General features: G+C 46.3%; 1 protein-coding gene across 1 annotated transcript in view; it reads left to right on the top strand.

Moving 5' to 3' along the window:
- Positions 1–21,581, top strand: part of DENND4C (DENN domain containing 4C) — a 274,603-nt gene that overhangs the window by 154,916 nt on the left and 98,106 nt on the right. The window contains exons 20-21 of the mRNA XM_082257942.1: positions 2,383–2,538; positions 20,462–20,623. Coding sequence (XP_082114068.1) covers positions 2,383–2,538; positions 20,462–20,623 — 318 coding nt within the window. The remainder of the gene's footprint in view (positions 1–2,382; positions 2,539–20,461; positions 20,624–21,581) is intronic.

Below are 21,581 nucleotides of genomic sequence, written 5' to 3'. Positions count from 1 at the left end.
TTCATTACAGTTCAATGTACCCTAAGCACACTTATAGGACGGTGCACAACAATTCACAGGCTACTCTAACTACAGTGTTGCAGTGTGCTGTGTTAAAAAAAAAAAAAAGTAGTAAAAAGAAAGCGAGGCTGGTGGCCCTCCTATCAGATTATATTGGGGTACTATTTTCAAATTACTGGAATTGCTTGCCCTGGGACCCCAGAGGGTTCCTTACAATCTGCCTACCTGAGTCAGCAGTGGTCGCCAAAAAGGCTCTACACCGATTTCTCCTGTCTCTGCAAGCTGTGAGCCTTATTTCTAAGGCACGGGGGGACAGCCCAGTATCAGGGAATGGGTTGCTGTGCTTAACCGTAGTATTATTATTATTATTATTAATATTATTATCAGGAATATCATTCTATGTTTTTGGAATTTTGATTTACATGGATTGATTTCTCTGACTCCGATAAACTTCAGTCCTTTTCAGCTTTGTCATCTTATGTTATATGCCTGACAGTTGAGTATCGTGGTGGTCAACCTCTCGCCCCCTTTTCATTACTTCTATTCTCTTTACTTTTTTCTCTTTACTTCCTTTTTCAACTTTCCTCTTATTTGTGATTCATGAGCTGAGAGGCACTTAGTACCTTGTTCTCGGTCTTCCACTGACCATGTATTGTATCTTTATCTATACAATTTTTTCCCCCAATACTTTATTTTAAGGAACATGCGGTTAGTATAGATACCTTAGCATAGGCATGTCTAAAATGAAACATACCATGGTCAGGACAGCACAGCAAGAAGGCATTGCATACATAGGATGCAAATATATGTATGAAATGGTGACCAGGAATACCGGGTACTAGGGAGTCTCTGTACCCCGCGTTCTGTTTACATGGTATACACTGATAATATATAAGAAGCAGCAAAGAAAGAAAGACCTGAAAGTGAAAGTAACAGAAAGGAGAAGGGAGGAAATGGGAATCGGGGGGAAAAAGGGCGCGGGGGGGATTAAAGAGATCCAGCCGTACAACCAACCTTACAGCACCAGGAGACCCACCGGAGCAAACTCCAGTTAAGGGGATTTAATTCGGGAGAGATTTGTACTGCTCAGAGTAGACCAATTCCCATCAGTAAAACCATTTTTAAGGAATCTTTCCCAGAGGCCCTTCTCTGTGGCCACCAGGTCTTCCATCTATACAATTTACGTTGGATTGCTTTACAGTTTACTGTACTGTGCCTTCTTCATGGACTTTCATTCCGTACTGCTTTGTGTCTCTTCATTTAAAAAATTCTCAGTAAAATCTACTATTTAAAATAAAAAATAGAGCAGGGCCTATTTTTTATTTTTTTGAGATGTATGGGTGGCCAAACCTAATTAAGATTAAGATGATTAGGCCCAATCTGGGTGAAATGCTTCCGAGGGGCGTGTCCACAGCCAGCAACTCTCCAGTAAGCCAGGGTGGCTTAAAATATTAATGGTGTGACATCACCAGTTTGCCTGATTTGAATGTTCGTTGAGGTTAAAGGGCTGCCAAACACAACATGCCTCACTGCAAAATGTGTCAAAATGAATGTGCTGCCTAACATAATGTGCGTTAAAGCGCACTGCGATGTGTTTTGATTGGGCCCTTAGGTCGATGTAAACTCTAAATAATTAACATTTAGTTTTCTAAATGCACCATGAATCATAAACAATTGCAAAAAAAACTTTCTGCCTATTTCTATCCTTTGTTGTATTTCAGTGCTACTGATCTCCTGCAGCCTCTTTACAGTCATCATTGTCAGAATGCCATGCATGCTCATTCAGTTGGCCATTGGGCTGCCTATCGGGTCTGTCAGATTGGCAGCCTATTAGCCAAATGAAGATACTTTGACTGCTGCTAATTAGGATTTAGGATTCTCGTGTTGTCAGCCTGCGACAGGAAGTAATTTTATAGGCCAGATTCTCAGGTAGAAACCTTGCAATAAATTCACAAAAAAATGATGCGTTTAGGAAAAACTCTGTAAAAGGGCTTTTTTCATTTCATAATGGCTTCTATCCCTTTACAAGTCAATGGGAATGCAGACAGCAGCACGATGCAGCTTAGGAGGAAAGTCATATGCATCTGTCAGTGAACTGTGATCTCGGAAGCATCTCAAATGCCAACTGAATGGATCTGAAATCACTCTGCATCTGCCCATTGGTGCAAGTCCTAAAACTGTTTACATGAACCAGCCACCTTTTTAAGTCAAGACTTGTATGAAGAAATGCTGCACAAAATCATCATCTAGAAAATTTCAAATACCGGATAATCAGTGTTAGGGAGTGGGTGTTCATTTAAAGTATAACAGAGTGTATCACCTAAAAGATATCCTGCTATAGTGTGCATTTGTATGGTTTATTAACCTGTGTTGTCTCTTCAGCTTCCCAGAGTGCTGCACGTGGGAGTGATGGGGACATGGTGAGCCATCATGGCGTGGATAATTCTAACGATGCTAACTCTGGGGAGCACACTGTCTTCGTGAGGGATTTAATAAGGCTTGAGTCTACTGATTCTACTGATATGCACTCTAGTTCAGGTATTCTTCATAAGCTACTAACCATTACCATGACCATTCACTGGGTAATCTTTCCAGTCATGTTCTAACATTATAACACGGTGTTGGGGATTTTTCTGCATGGCAATATTGTGAGTGGACTTTTGCTTTGTGCCAAGATGACTCTGGTTTAACTTACACAAGGTTTGGTATACTGCTACTAATGCACAGCTGTGTTATTCAGTTGTTTCATTTAGAATATTTTCACCTTCTTTTCAGTCAGCAGATTTAACTTTGATTCTGGAACTGGACAATTTCACAAAATGGTAAAATTGCTGTAGGCTGCACACTTATAGTATTTCGGCAGAGCAGATGATAAGATCAAAAGACAGTGTCCCTTTATCTATTCATACTTGGACGCCACATCCCAATAGTAAATACTATTGTATCAATTGCACCATTTGGGACTTTGAAGGTGTCATAAAAAAATATATTAATAAAACAAGCGCTTGCTGCCACTTACGCATACCTTTTGCCAAAAGAAGTTGCCACTTCGCTCAAAGTCATTGTAAAATCGATGACGGTATGGAGGGATGGTCCTTCTCCACTAGTGTTCTTTCGTGGTGGAGGGTATGCAGAAGTCTCAGCGATTCAGCAGCCTTAATACTTATTCGATATAGTATATAGATATACAGCTATTTCTTGGGAGATTTGGTTTTATAGAAATTCTATTGATGAGTACAATGCAATTGTCATATATGCCCTGGGTTCCATTAGACTAGTTTGATGGATGATGTGAAGTATGGAGCCCCTGTTAAGGCACACTCTGTCTGCCCTTTTTATGTCCCCTGCTTAAAGTGGTATTAAACCTAAAAACAACAATGTATTATATTGCAGCTTACGGATTCTTAAATGTGGCAGCTGAATTCATTTTTATTTTTAGGCTTTTTCCTGCCTTTATTTTCACCTGTTGATGCCCCCGGTAAGTATGGTATTTTGCTTTCGTTCATTGACGGACACATCTCCTGATCATCTTAACCGTTGGGTTATACTGCCCCCTACATGAGTAGGACACTTGGCAGAAAAAAATCTGGCTAGGCCTATGGACAGACAGTCCCAGGGGGTATACTCCCTCTCTCTGCTATAGGTTTTTTTTCTGCCTAGTCAGGAGTGAGAACCTAGTTCATTGCTGTTATCTCTGGTCCTGGCAATTTTTTCTTTTAAATAGAATTTATTTCTCCTGTTTTTTTTTTTCCTGTGAGATCTACAATCAACTGCCGGACTGTGCGATGAGCTGGATAATTTAGATCCCGTGGTCACCCCAGTCTGGCCAGCGAGCGTGCGCAAACCTCAGCTCCCCTTTTGGTCGGCTGCGACATAGCCCCACCAGACGGGGGCTGGCCTGTAAGTTAAACGCCTCACGAGGTCGCATACGACCGGGTCTTGGCCCGAGTGGCAGGGTTCCTCCTGGCCGACCGCACCCCATTTAGATGGTGAGGGATTCTGTCTGGAGCGGTGCACACCTGGTTCCTGGTATGGTGAGTTGCTGCCCCCCCTCCCCCTGGAGACAATGAGAAAGCGTAAGGGAAAAGAGGAGGAGGAGAATAGGATCCTATGGAGAATGAAAAATCCTTGCAAAATAGTATTGTGTGTATATTTCTCTTTCGTTCATTGACGGACATAGCTCCTGTCATTCTTGACCATTGGGTTCCAGTCGGAACATAGATTTCAGAAAGTACAGCGCCCTAAAAAAAATAGAACTTAGCTTGTAAAGGTCTGGAACCACAACTTTATTGAACAGTTTCATACACAATGTATAGAGCACAGGGAAACATCCCTGATCAAATTACCACACCAGGTCAGGTGTACAGAAATATAATTAACATCTCTAGAGAACAACCAACACAAACAGTATTCTACTTTCTCTGTCGCTCATTGACAGACGTAGTCCTCCTTGATTAATATCAACTCGGGTTATACTGCCCTCTACAGGAGTAGGACTAGACAGGAAAGAAAACGTTCTGGCCACACCCTAGGGGCAGTCCCAGAGGGTATATCCTCTCACTTCCTGCTACAGCAAATCAGTTTTTTTCTGTCTAGTTAGGAGTAAGGACCTAGATGCCTTGCTAGGCTCTTCGGTCCTGGCAGGATTTTTTTCTTAGAAAGATTTTTTTTTAGACAGCTTTTTTTCTCCAGTGTTCCTGTGAGATCTTCAAGCAAGAAAGCTGGAACTGGGCGACGGGCTGGATGTTGAGATCCAGTGGTCACCCCAGTTCAGCCTACGAGCGCGTGCAGGCCATAGCTCCGCGCTGGGTCGGCCGCGACATAGTCCCACTGGACGGGGACTGACCCTGCGAGTTAAACGTCTCGCCTGGACGCCAATGACCAACAGAGTCACGGCGTCCGTATTGGTCGACAGCCCCCCCACCCCGGTGGAGAGGGGTTCTGTCAGGAGTTGGCGCCCGCCTGGTTCCGGTATGGTGAGTAGAATGTTCCCCCTCTCCCCCTGTCGGGTTTGTGGTGGACGCGGGCCCCTCTCTGGGATGGTAGGATGGGTCTCCCCTCTATCCTATAACAGGTCACAGATACCCCAATTTGAGTGTGATTGTTTGTGAATAGTAACCAGGAGGCTTGGTTTGGGAGCTGACAATCTAAAGTCATTGTAAGACTGTAAGGGGACTGAAGTCAGTGGCAGTACAAAAGGGTATTACTATTGAAGTAGAAGGTATCCTACCTGTCAGAGTGTGTACACAGGTGCCTGAGTTACTGCAGTCCAGATCGCCATTCCTCCAGCAACCGGTCACTTCCAACGGGTGCACAGCCTCCCGACGGCCCACAGACCGCATGCGGCCCGCCAGGGTCCTATACCATCGGAGGGTGAAGTTTGTGGGGCGAGGCACTCCAGCAGGCCGCCAGGCCGAATACATACTTCCCGCAGGCCGCTGCTAGCCGCCGCTATCCTACACAGGCCGCCGCCATTGTTTTGCAGATCGCACGAGGCCGCCATATTGGCGTAGCCTCGTGTCTCCAGCATGGTGGCGGCCATGTTTGAGGTGACCAAACACCTCGAGGAGCTATCGGGAGGCGCCGGAAGGCGTGTAAAGGGGCGGAGCCGCCTCCTTGGCCCAGGGAAAGCAAGCCAAAGACTTCCTGTCTGTAACAGACAGTGCTGGAAGCAAGTTGATAGAAACTTCTGTGCATCAGGTGAGCTTGGGGTCTCTCTCTCTTTCTGAGGGGTCCAAGCAGGTAGACTGAGGGGCGCTATTGCGCTGGGGGACTAAGTTAAAAAAAAAAAAAAATGTTTTTTTCTTGCAATTAATTTTTTTGTGTTTGCTGGCAAGTGTCTTGTTACATGAACCCTGCCACACATGTATCCCCACCTGATCCCCTCGGGGTGGCCGCAGGACCCTCCAGTACCCCATTTGTGATGATGCATTATCAGCAGTTTTGGAGTCTTTGGTATCCCGGGTGGAGGTAGCCTGTCAGGGACGGGGGTCAAGAAGAGCGACCCCCGCCTACCCCTAGGTCATCTGATACTTCAGATACGGATTCTGAGCTGGTCATTGCAGCCCCTTTTTTCTGGGGTTGTTGTCTCAGGTACGGTCTCCTCAGACAGTGAGGAGGACGCGTCTGCCTCCGCCATAGCACAAGAAGCGTTGGTGGAAGCACCAGTTGTCTGTCCGGGAAACCTTAAATCTTGAGGTTACACGGGCAGAGGTAGTGGAGACTCATATTCCTTCTTTGGTACTAGCAAGCCTACCAAAATTATGAATGGTTTCCCTTGCTCAAATGGGGTAGTCCGTAAACGAGCCTCTGCTATTTCCAAACGCATTGCTAGGCGCTATCATTTTGAGGAATCCCTCATTACAAAGATGGACGGTACCACCAATAGTGGACTCACCGATTTCCAGACTAAATAAAGCCACTGTTATCCTGTGGGATTGACAGAATGGACCTCATCCATCTCTAGGGTGGGGGGACGTCTTCACCGGTTTCCGGATCCAGGGCTTTCCAGAATCCCGGATAAAGGGGTTCGCAAGGTCATATGGTCGGGATACAAGATCGAGTTTCAATCACTTCCACCGGTGCGATTCTTCCCTTCCAATATTCGACATCCCCGGGTCGCTTAAAATGCTTTGCGGGGGACAGCTTGATGGAACAAGCAGTGGTAGTTCCCATTCCTTGGAGGAGTTCTAGTCGAACCTGTTCACAATGCCCAGGAAAAAGGGCTAGGTGCCTCCAATTCTGGTCTTGGAAAAGATGGAGTCCATCCATACAGTGGTGGCCTCCCTGCATCAGGGGGATTTCCTGGCGTCCATAGACATTTAGGGTGACTATCTTCATATCCCCATCTTCGCAGGACATCAGCGTTTTCGTTGCTTTTCCCAAAGATCATCCCTGGTTCCCACCAGGAGACTGAACTATCTGGGCCTAATTTTGGATACATCCTTGGCAAGAGTGTTTTTCCATGTGGAGAAACTCCAGAAGATTCAGTCATGATTCGGATATTACTGTCCGTCAACTGGCTGGGATTGATGGTCGCCTCTTTAGAGGCACTACCGTTTGCCCAGTCTCATACCCGAATTCTCCAAAGAGGAGATTCTTCTCATATGGAATCGGAATTTTCGATTCCCTGGACAATCGGATCCGATTGAGCGAGCGGACCAGGGAGGCTCTGGTCTGGTGGCTTCGGTCCACGATGCTCAGCCAGGGGAAGTCATTTCTTCTGATAAATTCCAGGTCACCGATAAATGTGTTGGAACTGAGAGCGATCAGACTTTGTCTGATTTACTGGACCGAGCAGCTCCAGGGCAGCCCGGTTCGGATCCAATCGGACTATGCCTCGGTCATGACTTATGTCGATCACCAGGGGGCACCAAGAGTGCCCTGGCGGCCATAGAAGTGGCCAACATTCCTATTGGGGGAACAGTTGTTCCAGTTCTCTCCGCGATTTTTTCAGCCGTCAGATTCTGGATCAAGAGGAATAGTCTCTTCATCCAGAAGTATTTCTCCAGCTGTCCCTTCATTGGGGCACCCCGGAGATGGATCTGTTGGCAGGTTGGCTCAACAGGGCTCGCGCCCGCGATCCTCTAGCGGATGCAGCAGACGCGCTGAGCGCCCCGTAGGGGAAGTATCAGCTACTGTATGTCTTCCCCCTTCTCCAGTTACTGCTGAGATTTCTCCGCAGGATAGAGGTGGAGGGAACTCCAGTTATCCCGGTAATTCCGGGCTAGCCTCGTCAAGCCGGGTACGCCGACTTGGGCAAGACTAGTCGCGGACGCTCCTTGGAGACTTCTTCTCAGGGAGGATCTGCGGTCTCAAGGGCCGATCTTCCATCGTGCTTTACAGTCGCTGGCTTTAACGGCCTGGCCATTGAGACCCAGATACTGAAGGACAAGGAATTGTCAGCTTCAGTTATTCCTACTCTAATTAAAGCAAGAAAAGCGACTTCCAGCAAAGTCTATTATCGCACATGGAAGGCTTACATTGCGTGGTGTGAATCGTAGGAGTTTTCCCCCACGTACCTATTCGGTGACCCGAATCTTGTTTTTTTCTGCAAAAGGGGGTTGAGCAGAAACTATCCTTGAGCACTATCAAGGGTCAGGTTTAAGCGTTAGCAATCTTCTTCCAGAAGCCTCTGCTACTCATTCCTTGGTGCGGAATTTCATCCAGGAGGTGCAGCACTTGGCTGGGACTGCCCCTAGGGTGTGGCTAGAACGTTTTCTTTCCTGTCTAGTCCTACTCCTGTAGAGGGCAGTATAACCCGAGTTGATATTAATCAAGGAGGTCTGTGTCTGTCAATGAGCTTAAGAGAAAAGGATTTTACGGTAAGATTTTACAAAAATCCATTTTTTCCACCAGTAACTAATAGATGACAGTGATTCAATCAACCTGAGCCAATTAACTAGCAGACTGCCGTTCTCGAGCTCCTGAAGTACAATACACCTTCTTATAAGTGTAAACACGTCCCCACAGTAGATAACAGATGAGTAAATTTGCATATTCAACAATGTGGGGAAGACAGGTGGTTGAGCTGATATTAGCATTTGCTATAAGTCTGACTGTGTGAAGCAGTCCCTTATTGGCAATAGGCAGCTTGACCTATAACATGGAACAGAGGCCTTGTGACCAGCTCTTTCAAGGAACATGTTCAGAATAAAACAGGCCAGGAATCGTTCTCATATATTTCTTGAGATATATGGTGGATAAATATTAGTGTCCCATTTGAAGTTAACCAAACCATATTCTCAGTGTCAATTAAGTAGCTGTCCATCATTTCCTTGGTCACCATGTGTCCCTAATAGACACAGGGTGACTTACACATAAGAGGGGCCTAAGGAGTTGAGAGAGGGATTTCTCAACCTCTTGAAGGTAAGCTGGGTTCGACAGGCCGCCACAGGGAGTTTGGCTGAATTCTGAATTTTAAGAAGTCTGCTTTGGTTCCGTCCACAAGCTGGACTATCTGGGTGTGACTCTGGACTCAGCCTTAGCCAGAGTGCTCCTTCCTCTGGACAAACTCCAGATACCTACTGGCTGCAATTAATTCCTCTCCTACTGTCCAGCAGATGGTCATCTCTTCAGACTTGCATGTGGGTGCTGGAACTAATGGTGTCTACCTTTTTGAGTTGGTCCTGTTTGCACAGTTCCATACGAGGTCCCTGCAAGGAAGATTCTGGCCAAATGGGACAAGAATCCGCAGTCTCTAGACAATCAGACCTGGCTGAGCTGGGGAACAAAAAAGTCCCTTATATGGTGGCTTTGTGCTTCGGCTGGGCAAATCTTTCCTCCCCTTGTATTGGACAGTGGTCATCATGGATGCCAGCCTGCCCGGTTGGGGAGGCGCCCTCGGCAAATATTCTGCACAGGGCATCTGGACACTGGAAGAGTCCAGACTACTGATTAATATCTTGGAACTGGACGGATCGTCTTCAGGGATGTCCAGTGTGTATTCAGTTGGACAAAGCCATGGATGGGCTTATGTCAGTCACCAGAGGGGCACAAGAAGTGTCCTGGTGGCTCCGGAGGTAGCCGGCATTCTAATGTAGGCAGAACGCTTAGTTCCAGCCTTCTCTGTCAGACACATTCCCGGGTCGAAAAACTGGCATGCGGATTACCTCAGTCGGCAGGCATTGGACCAAGGGGAGTGGTCCCTTCATCCGGAGGTGTTTCATCAGTTGTGTCTCCAGGGGGGCATCCCCGAGGTGGATCTGTTGGCTTCCTGGCTCAACAGTAAGGTGCAAAAGTTTGTGGATCGGTCACAGGATCCTCTGGCGGAAGCCACAGATGCGCTGGTGGCCTGTGGAGTCAGTATCGTCTGATTTACGCCATTCCTCCTCTCAAACTTCTGCCAAGACTTCTACACAGGATCAAGACAGAAGAGATTATGGTTATCTTAGTGGCCCCCGACTGGCCTCACCGGTCTTGGTACGCCGATCTGATGCGGCTGGTCGCCGACGTTCCTTGGAAGCTTTCTCTCAGGGAGGATCTGCTGTCCCAATGACCAATCTTCCATCCTGCTTTACAGTTGTGAGTTGGGTTTCCAACGCTGTTGAAAGCTAGGAAATCTACTTCTAGGAAGATTTACCAATGTACGGGGAAGACGTACATTGCGTGGTGTGAGTCTCTTGGGGTTCATTTTCGCTCTTGTTCGGTGGCTCGTATTTTAAACTTTCCTTTAACCGGGTGTTGAGCAGAAACTGGCCTTGAGTACTATCAAGGGTCTGGTGTCGGCCGTAGTGGTCTTATTTCAACGGCCCTTGGCCACATACTCCCTTGATGCGTACTTTTCTTCTGGGAGTTAGGTATTCGACACCTCCAGTGCGGTCTCTGTTGCCACCTTGGGGCTTCAATTTGCTGCTCTCAGTCCTCCAGAAGCCTCTTTTTGAGAATCCTCCAGCGATTCCCCTGCTTATGCTGTCCCAGAAGGTGGCCTTTTTTGGTGGCTTTCACCTCTGCACGCAGGATGTTGGAATTGGCGGCATTATCCTGTCGTTCACCTTACTGGTGGTTCACAGTGATTATGTGGTTCTTCGCCACTGTCCATCGTTCCTTCTTCAGGTTGTTTCGGATTTTCATTTGAATGAAGACATTGTGTTGCCTTCCCTGTGTCCCAGATCAACACACCCGAAGGAAATTGCTTTGCATGCCTTGGATGTGGACCAGGCAATTAAGGTGTACCTGGCAGCTACAGAGTTTTTCTAGGAAGTCAGACTCCCTGTTTGTGCTCACGGATTAGCCTCGGAAAGTATTGTCCGTTTCCTCTGCAACCATTTCCAGATGGATCAGACAGACAATGGTTCAGGTCTATTCCATCCAGGGTCAGGTTCCTCCATTCCCGGTTGGGGCGCATTCTACTCGGGTGCTCAGTACCTCCTGGGCTTTCTGTCATCAGGCATCAGTGACACAGGTTTGCAAGGTGGCCTCCTGGTCATCGGTGCACACTTTCACAAAGTTTTTTATAAAGTGGATGTGTTGGCATCTGCTGATGCTTCCTTCTCTTTACCTGACATATCCCTGAGACTGTAACATCTACGGACAGAGTGGGAAGATCCACCTGTGGATTTTAGACCGACCTGCTGGAAAATTATTTACACTACTTGAAGCGTGATTGCTGGTTTATAATTTGACCAGCTTCCCATCTGGTGAGTCAGTTTGGGGGATACAGTGAAAGGAGCACATTGGGTGTCTTACACGAGTTGACACAGAAGATATAGCATTGAGTGAATCCTATATTTATTTTGGCACTTTTGGGACTTGAATCACTGATTTGTTAATTTTTAGCTTTCTTTTTTTTTTTTTTGCAATATATATATATATATATATATATATATATATATATATATATATATATATATATATATATATATATATATATATATATATATATATATATATAAATATAAAATGTGATTTTTTTTTTTTTTTTTTTCATTCTGGTCCTCTTTGAGGGTGTGTTGTTTTTTTTAGGTGAGCTCCAGTTGTTTTTGGTTGAGCTCCTGTTTACCTGGTTGGCTATACATACCTTTTGGGAATTTATTTTTCGCTGTCCTAACCCCTCATGTTATACACTGCTTTGGGATGTCCCAATAGGTAAGAACAGGAGCTGTCTGTCAATGAACGAAAGAGAAAATTAGATTTTGACTTACTGTAAAATCAATTTCTCTGATGCTCATTGACCGACACAGCACCCACCACTCTGTGAAATTGTAATTCTTCTGACACTGCTTGTAACAAAACTGAGTACCTATAGCAGAGAGAGGGAGTATACCCCCTGGGACTGCCCAGAGGCATAGCCAGATTTTTTTTGTGCCTAGTGTCCTACTCCTGTAGGTGGCATTATAACCCAAAGGTTAAGAAGATCAGGAGCTGTGTCCGTCAATAAACATCAGAGAAATGGATTTTACGGTAAGTCAAAAATCCAATCTCTCTTTCGTCCACTGACGGACGTAGCTGCTGCTTTAAATCATAGACGGATGGGTAATAGGCCCCCCCCAGCTAGAAGTGACGAGGTAGAGCCAAAGGCTTTGACACACCCAGGTGGGCAGGGTCCCTGGGTTATTACCCTGGCCTAACTGTTGCATCTTCAGTTTCAGCTGCCTGGTCTTAGGAGTGGCCAAACAGCTCCCTGCTGGGACCTTTTTGTCCTAGCTCTGTTTAAAACGTCTTAAAGGGAACCTTTTTTATTTTATTTTATTTTATTTTTTGTTGCTGCTGACTCCAGTTCCTGTGGAATGCAGGCTGGGTTTCCGACTGGCTATATGAGAGCCTTACGGTCTACCAGTATGTGCCAGCGAGCGCTTGCAGAACGTAGCTCCGCGCTGGGTCTCCATAGCGACTATAGTCCCACGGACAGGGACTGGCCTGCTGGTGAAACACCCGCCAGGATGCACACACCTGGCATGCCAGCGTCGCAGCGTACCCCTTGGCCGACAGCGCCCTCACTGCGGTGCAGAGGCAGTCTGTCAGGATGGACGCCCACCCTCAGCACCGTGGTCTATTAAGTACAGTCCTCCCATCTGGTTAGCAGGCCTGGGGCGGACGTGCGCTCCTCCATTGGTGAGTAGGACCCTCGGGTACCCATACCTCCTATGCCCCTCCTCCACTATGAGGGGTCACCTGGGACCTCCCCTCCTACCCTGGCCTCTGGACCCCCGGGACACTTTTAGTGGGGGTCCCCTATGTTAGTCACCTCAGGACTAGTGGACGTTGGGGGGGGGGGGGAGGCCTCGGAGGGGGGTTCATGGTTGCGCCTCATACCACTACCTTGGGGGGGGGGGTTTCATCCGCCGGGATGACCCCCCTGCCAGGGCCCCCAAGCCTGTTATTAGGGTAGGCCTCACTAGGCCCGAGGTCACATGCTCATCGGCACGAAGCCGCCATTTTGCCGTGGCCTGCAGCCTTAACAGGCCTCAGCAGACTGCCTGGGTATCCCTATCACTGTAATGCCAGTGGACATTTTGCTGGAGCCGGAGACAAAACAGCATAGGAGCTTCTGGCTCTTGTGGGCGGAGGGCGTTTCCTTCAACCTCCTTTTCTCCATGCTGCTGATGGACCTTGCTGTGTTCTCCATGTGGTAACTACACTAGAGGAGTTTAATTACCCTGGCCTTCACCTTTTTATCTTCAGAGGGGTTTCAGGCCTTTAGGGGGCTTAGGATTATCCCCAAGAGTAGCGCTGCGTGCATCGCGATCGCCTCTTAAAGGCGCAGTGCACGTCGGTAGCGGCGGACTTGCTGGGACCTGTGGTGCCTTTGTAACCTCACTTAGCCTCAGGGGTGTAAATATTTGGCGATTGGGCACGGATTACTCCCTCTTAGGCCATTGCTCCTGTTTTCAGGAGAAGCTTCTGTTTAACCCCTTGCGGTGCAGGTTCCGGTGTTTTCCCGTTTCCCTGTCCCATCTTTACATTCTTATGTGCAATCCTACTGTTTGGCCATATGTCTAACATGGATTCCCCAAGTTTGTCTTATCCCGACACCTGTATACGGTAGTGGGATCTAGTCTCAGGCCTGCCCTGACTACCAATCTAGTCTTTCAGACTATGTTTATAATCGGTAAATCCTCTGAGAGAGGCACTGACGGTAACCCCGTTACCGTCATCTGCTCTGGAACTCGCTGACCAATTATCGCAGACTCTACAATTTGTATGCGATGCTAACCTGGACGTTCTTCTGCTCACGGCCAGAGCGTCAGTGGTAAGTGTGCTCATCAGATGTGCGATCCGGCTAAAGTTCGGTCGGCCGACCAGGCTTTTACGAAGGCTTTGGCAGATCTTCCCTTTCACCGTGTCGCAGAAAACTAAACAGAATTGGGGCAGAAAAGGATTCGGGAAACGGTGGGCTGGTAAGCCAAAATCCTCGGCCCCCAGCACCTCCAAGCAGACCCCCTTCTACCTGATGGGGCGCCCCCACCCACTTCAGGGGTGGGGGGGACGTCTCCTTTTTCTTCCCGGATCCTTGGGCCTCACTGTTGCACGACAGGTGGGTCCACGAGGTAATTCGGTCCGGGTGCAAGATAGAGTTTTGTTCCCGTCTGCCAGACAGATTTTTTTCCCTCCAATCTTAAGCTGTCCCCAGACCGCCTTGTGGGGCTGCAGGAAGCGATTCATGATATGCTGTCACAAGGCGTGATTGTACCAGTTCCTCATCAGGAACGCTTTTGAGGGTTCTATTCGAACCTGTTTACCATTCCACGGAAGGAGGGCAAATTGCGTCCAATCTTGGCCCTCAAAACTCTGAACCGCTTTGTGCGCGTCCAGAAATTTTGCATGGAGTCCCTACGGTCAGTGGTGGCATTATTGCATCAGGGGGACCTGCTGGCCTCGATTGATATCAAGGATGCCTATCTCCATGTCCCTGGCCAGGGTCATCAATGATTCCTCCACTTCGCAGTGGGCAAGGACCATTTTCAAATTGTGGCATTACCGTTTGGTCTTGCCTCTGCTCCCAGGGTCTTCACCAAGGTGTTAGCCCCTATCCTGTCTCTGTTACGTGAGAGAGGAATAGCAATTCTGGGGTACCTGGACGATCTTCTCCGAGTGGACTCGTCTGTGACATTGGAACGGGATTTGGAGGTGACCATTCACACTCTGAAGCAGATCGGTTGGAATCTCAACCTTCAGAAATCTGCCCTGGTTCCAACAACCAGATTGGAGTATCTAGGGATGATCCTAGATTCACCTTTGGCAAAGGTATTTCTACCTCCTGTGATGTTACAGAAGTTAAGGGAAGCGATTCTGTCGCTTCTGGCTTGGAACCTGGTGTCTCTCAGGTCATCTATACAGGTGCTGGGCCTATTGGTGTCCTCCTTTGAGGCCTTACTATATGCTCAGGCCCACACAAGACTTTTGCAACAGGAGATCCTTGTCAAATGGGACAAGGATCCTCTATCCCTGGACAGTCTGATTCGTTTGAGTCGGAGATCCAAGGACTCCCTGAATTGGTGACTCAGCTCTCCGAATCTTCTCCATGGGAAATCCTTCCTTCCAGTATTCTGGACGGTGGTGACGACAGATGGCTGTCTGACTGGTTGGGGGGGGGAGTGCTGAGCACCCTGAATGTTCAAGGGACCTGGACGTTGCAACAGTCCAAGCTCCCGATCAACGTTCTGGAACTGAGAGCAATCAAGTTGAGCCTGTTCCACTGGACGGACAATCTCAAGGGGTGTTTTGTCTGAGTCCAGTCTGACAATGTCACGGCCGTGGCATATGTCAATCATTGGGGGGGCACCAGAAGTGGGACTATGTCCCAGCCCTATCCGCCGTGTACATTCCCGGCGTAGACAATTGGCAGGCGGACTACTTGTCGTTAAACCCTGGATCAGGGAGAGTGGTCCCTGCATCCACAGGTGTTTTACCAGCTGTGTCTCCGGTGGGGAACCCCGGATGTGGAGTTGTTCGCCTCCGGACAAAACAGGAAAGTTTGTGGCTCGGTCCAGAGATCCTCTGGCCGACGCAGTAGACTTCATGGTGGCTCCCTGGAGCCAGTACGGGCTAATTTATGCGTTTCCTCCACTGAAACTTTTATTTCGCCTGCTACGCAGGGTCGAGTTGGAGGGGATTCCGGTAATTCGGGTGGCTCCCTATTGGCCCCGAAGATCCTGGTACGCCGACGTGATTCAGCTGAAGGTCTCAGGTCCGTGGACACTTCCTCTGTGGGAAGATCTTCTATCTCAGGGTCCGATCTTACATCCTGCTTTACAGTCACTGGCTTTAATGGCTTGGCTGTTGAGAGCAAGGTGTTAAAGGACAGGGGTCTGTCCGATTCTGTGATCCCTACCTTACTAGGCTAGGAAGTCCACTTCTCGGAAGATTTATCATCGTACGTACATTGCTTGGTGCGAATCGCTGAAGCTGCATCCTAGATCCTTTGCTATAATCAGGACCCTAACCTTTCTAGAGAAAGGGGTTGACCAATGTTTGGTGTTGGGCACTCTAACTGTCAGATCTCGGCCTTGGCTTTGTACTTCCAACGCCCTTTGGCTACGCACTCTTTGATTAGTACGTTTCTTCAGGGGGTTTGCCATTTGGCTCCCCCCAGGAGGTCTCCGCTACCTCCTTGGGACCTTAATTTGGTTCTATCGTTTCTTCAGAAATCTCCTTTCAAGAACATGAGACTCATTTCCTTGCTCGCCTTGTCGCAGAAAGTTGCCTTTTTGGTGGCTATCACCTCTGCGCACAGGGCTTCTGAACTAGCGGTGCTATCTTGCTGCTCTCCTTACCTGGTAATACACAGGGATAAGGTAGTGTTAGGCCTAATCCGTCATTTCTTCCTAAGGTGGTTTCAGACTTCCATCTGAACAAAGACCTAGTGCTTCCGCCACTCTGTTCGAACCCTTCACATCCTAGGGAAATTGCCTTGCATTGCTTGGATGTGGTTCGGGCGATACGGGTGTATCTGGAGACCACTGAGTCCTTTCGTAAGTCGGACTCTTGTTTGTGAATACGGATGGACCCGTAAGGGTGAGACTGCGTCTACAGCAACCATCTCTCGATAGATCAGACAGACGGTGGTGAAGGCGTATTCTCTTAAAGGCAAAGTTCCTCCTTTCCCTGTCACGGCTCACTCTATGTGGGTGTTGAGTGCCTCTTGGACTTTCCGCCATCAGGTATGCAGGTTTGCAAGACGGCCACTTGGTTGTCTGTACATACGTTCACCAAGTTTAACAGAGTGGATGTGTTAGCATCCTCGGATGCGTCCTTTTGCCGCAAGGTTTTGCAGGCCGCCATTTAAGGAGCAGTCAACTTTTCCTTCTCCTTTATGGTTTTGCTACAATTGAGCCCCAGTTGTTGCTTGTTGTGCTCCATGTTATATAGTTGGCTATGTTAGCCGTGGGAATTGCATTCTTTTAAGTTTGTCCTTTCCCCACCCCTCAGTGGTTACTGCTTTTGGATGTCCCATTCATCTAGGATTTAAAGCAGCAGCTGCGTCCGTCGGACGAAAGAAAAAATTGGATTTTTTACTTACCGTAAAATCCATTTCTCTGAGTCCACCGACAGACGTAGCTCCCACCCCTCTTTTCTCCGAAGAGCTGGGTTTTGGTTATTATTCACTGCTTGCAACTAAACTGAAGATGCAAAGGTGAGGCCAGGGGTAATGACCCAGGTAGCCCACCCCCTAGGCGTGTCAAAGCCTTTGGCTCTACCTTGTCACTCCTACTGGGAGGGGCTTATTATCCATCCGTCTATAATTTAAAGCAGCAGCTACATCCGTCGGTGGACGAAGGAGAAATGGATTTTACGGTAATTTTTTCAACTTCCTTAAACAGAGCATGCTGTGAAGGAAAAGTGTGGTTTAGACTAGGGATCGACCGATTATCGGCAAAGCCAATATATCGAGGGCCGATCTGCACTTTCCCCGATATATCGGAATCGGCCACCAAGGTGACCGATATTGCGTGATATTTCGGGAAAGTGCTTGTATCAGAGTGATGCCTGCAGCTAGAGGCATCACCCCAGTGCAGGCGTCCATAGCCGACGGTCGGCTGTCTTGTAATGACAACCGATGCAGCTGAGAAGCCGCTCGGCTGTCATTACAAGGAGCGGGAGGGGGACGTTGCTTCCCCTCCCGCCGCCTTCCCTGGCTAGCCCGCATCTCCCGTCCCACCGGGAGACCCAGGCAACCAGCCTGCACACCCGCTGAAAACCCGATCAGAGCCACATTCAGATCTGATCCGGTCTCCATGCAAAAACCCTGGCGCCAGATTAAAAAAATTACAGCATTCAAAACAGCCAAACTTGGCGTTTTGAATGCTTCTAAGTGCAGAGGAGGGGGTTGGGGTCTTTTAGACCCCCAGATCCCTCCACAAGAGTACCTGTCAAAGAAAAAAAATTTAAAACATTTTTTTTTTTTAAATGGAAGAAAATATCGGCCGATACCGATATGCATTGACCAAAATATCGGTATCGAAAAAACAATATCGGTCGATCACTATTTTAGACAAACCATTTGCCACTGAGAAGGGTGTTTAAAGTACTCAGATTTTATTTATGTAAAACCTTTATCCCAAAAGAAAAAAAAAATCTGTTTCTGTAACTCCTTATAAAGTGTTAGCTGGAGTTTGGTTTAATTTCTTAAGTCCATCGAAGTCTTTTAAGTGCGTCAAACACTAGCCTTCCCTCCAGATTGACCATCCTGCTTTCCAAATGTGTTTCTGTTGCTCCTTCATAGAGTGGAGAGCACCTTGGAGAGCACCTTGGACAGGAAGTGTGTTACTGGCTGGATCAACAGATGAAACTAAAGGGAATAAAAATAAAACGAATGCAGCTACCAAATTTAGGTAATTGGAAAGCTGCAATATGTTACATCTTTGTGTTTGCGTTTATTACCACTTCATTTGATCCCTATACATGATCTACCAAGGTAAGAAAAAGTATGGTGAAATATTAAAAGGAATCTATAGTCCTTTTATAACAAATATTTAAAGGTGAGCAATATAATATCAATAATGATATCAATGTAAATGCGATATGCAGTATCTCACAAAATATCTACATTTTTGTAATTATTTTATTATATCTTTTCATGTGACAACAATGAAGAAATTACACTTTGCAACAATGTAAAGTAGTGAGTGTACAGCTTGTATAACAGTGTAAATTTGTCCCCTCAAAATAACTCAACATACAGCCATTATTGTCTAAACCGCTGGCAACAAAAGTGAGGGCGCTCTTGTGTTTCCAGAACAGGAAGTGAGAAGAAATCTTCCCATTGAGTGCACAGTCAGCAATAAAAATCTCTCAAGTTCTAACTATTCTCATTCCAAAATAAAAAAAAAAAAAAGTTTCTTCTTTGTCCATTGAATGACACAGGAATTCTTTAACCTTTATGGTTATACTGTTGCCTCCAGCCTCTTTACTATTCACAAGCCACCTTCATTAAAGTCTGGAAATTTTGCATTGGAATCCACCAAATCAGTCAGCGGTCACTGTCCTCATTGGACAGATTTGATAGTAGCAGGAGCCATTGGCTCCCGCTACTCTCAGTTAAATTCAGTGACGTGGGGGCGGGGCACAGCAGCAGGACTCGGTAGCAAGCCCGCACAGGGTACCCCCAGGGAAAGCGGCTTTCCGTGGGGGTACCAATGAAGGGGAGGAGCCAGGAGCTTTTGTGGGGAACCCCAAAAAAAGGGGAGGATTGGGGCTGCTCTGCAAAACCCTTGCACAGAAGAGGTAAGTAGAACATTTTATTTTTATTAAAAAAAAAAAAAAAAAAACCTTTACAACCCCAGAAATTGGCTTTAAGAAAAAGCAAAACAACCTGACAATTCCCAATCTGTCCAAAACTTATAATGTACTTTTAGCTGTAGTATCTTAAAATATATGGGGGGGGCTGCCATTCCTGGCATTATTCTGAAAATTCTAATTACCTAGAAGTTCTGATGCTCTTGCTATATGGCTTTGAGTCTCTGATCTGGAACAAGTATAGAGAAGAAGATTTAATTTTCATTAGTTACATGTCTTTTCTGGGTAAGTCATGGCATGTGAAAAATGTAGGTGCATTTTAATATAAATCAAAAATATGTATGTACTGATATAGTTTCCCTGTATAGGAAAGTTCTCAGGCAGTTCCTGTTTTAGAGTTTACATCCAGTGCCACCTTTTTATATGCTTGATGGCATCTGCAAAACCTCAACAACAATATGTTATAGTGCGTTTTTGCACAAAAGGTATGCAAAGTTTACAACCATTTTCTTTAGAAAGCAGCCACAATTTGTTTAGAAAAACCTGTTCCCTGCCGATGGGCTGTAGAGAAGTACCTTTGAACTATATAACAAAGGATCTCTCCGCTGTGGTCCAACATGACCACTACTGAGTTCTTACCTCCTATAGCTCTTCAATCAGCAACGTTCAAGCCCTCTGCTGTTTGGAAAGCTCTAGCTCTAACTCAGCAGGTGGTACTGAATAATTCTGCTCATAGTAAAGTGGAAATGTGTGTATGTCTTTACATTCATTTTAAAGCAACCCTGTCACTGTCAGCTAAAAGCACCTTGTAAAAGTTGTTGACTGCTATCTTTGGTACCTACCGATGGCCACAATGTCGCTACAGGATTCAATAGAGACATAACATCCACAGAACTCCGTGAAGGACATACGTCTCTTATTCTGATAGGCCAGTTCTTTTGGTTTAAAAAAAAAAAATAGAATTGTCAGTTTAGGCCAGTGGGAAAGTCCTTAGTCTTTTCAAATCTGTGCCCAAATGCAGCTTTTTGATACTTTAGTAGCAAAATCTTTAATGTATTTATCACAAATAACATTCCTTTGAGAGCAGAACTGCTGGTCACAGCAAAGCTTTCTTTTTACACAGAGCACATGTCAAATGGGGATTTTTAGCCAAAGTAATCCGGATTGCCTTTTTCATCACACTACACAGTATTAAATTCTTAAGTAGAAACTTCATAAAGCCAATGCATCAATATCCTGTGGTTTTATAGTAACAGTTCCCTTGTAATGTCATTGCAATCTGTAGGGAGTCAGGTCGATGAGAGGACAGGACCCAAAGATGAACTCCACAAGGACAAAGCTCTGATTCATGATGATCAGGAAAACAGCATAGAAACCGATTCTGTTTCAAAATTAAGTCAGCTGCCTGGGGGAAATGAAGAATTGCTTTCATCTTCTGGTGTACTAGGTAAACTTTACCATTTTGTTAGCCTATGGCAATAAGCATTAATTATAAACCATAGCAATCAGCCTTTAAATTGTAAACCATAGCAATCAGCCTATAAGCGTGGATTTTTACAGTAATGCATTTGTTACTTGTTTTCATTGTAGAACTGAATTTTTGCTCATACTGTTTGTGGCAGTACATAAAGGGTCAGCCCAGAAAAACGTGATGTATTTCTTTATAGCTGTTGGCACAGTCTTGCTGTGTAATTTGAATACTGCAACAGTAAGAGCTGCATGCCATCATCTTTCCAAACTGTGGCAGTTTTGGGTGTTTTTGACCATCTTTTGTGTCTCTCTGTATTTGCCATAATATTATATTAAACACAGACTGAGATAATAATGACAATGACTGACTGAATATTATCGCTATCACCCCGCGCTCAGAAAAAAATAAACATAAAACAATATGCCAGATATAAATACGTTAACCTGGCATATAGCTGCTGCTTTAAAATAATCAAAATGGTAAAAACATGTGCTTAATCCTCTTAAAAGTCAGAAAGTATGAAGAGTTCAACACATAAGCAGCGCTCAGCAAACCCAATGAAAGAGTCCACATATAGAGTCCACCTTTGTGAATGAGACAAAATCCACAGGAGAATAATATCCACGGATGAAGATACAAGAAAAGACTTCCACCACACCACGTGTCCCCCTTAGGTATTGCTCACTCACCAGAACTCTTTGTAAGGAGAGCCTTTTAATATCCTCCAGATACACCGGATGCCGACCACTTTGCGATCCTCAGGCACAGAATCTCCCCAATCTACATACCATACACTAAGCGATCCACATACTTAAGCACAATCCAGTATATCGGCAGTAAATACATAAGTAAAAGAAGGGGTTCATAGGGCAGTATGTCAACATAAATTTTGTTAAAAAATCCACCCTAACCCTCAATCTATGCACTTACAGCA

This window comes from Pelophylax lessonae (genome assembly GCF_965119305.1).
Source record: "Pelophylax lessonae genome assembly, chromosome: 1".
Taxonomy (NCBI): domain Eukaryota; kingdom Metazoa; phylum Chordata; class Amphibia; order Anura; family Ranidae; genus Pelophylax; species Pelophylax lessonae.
This window is presented reverse-complemented; position numbering and strand designations above follow the sequence as displayed.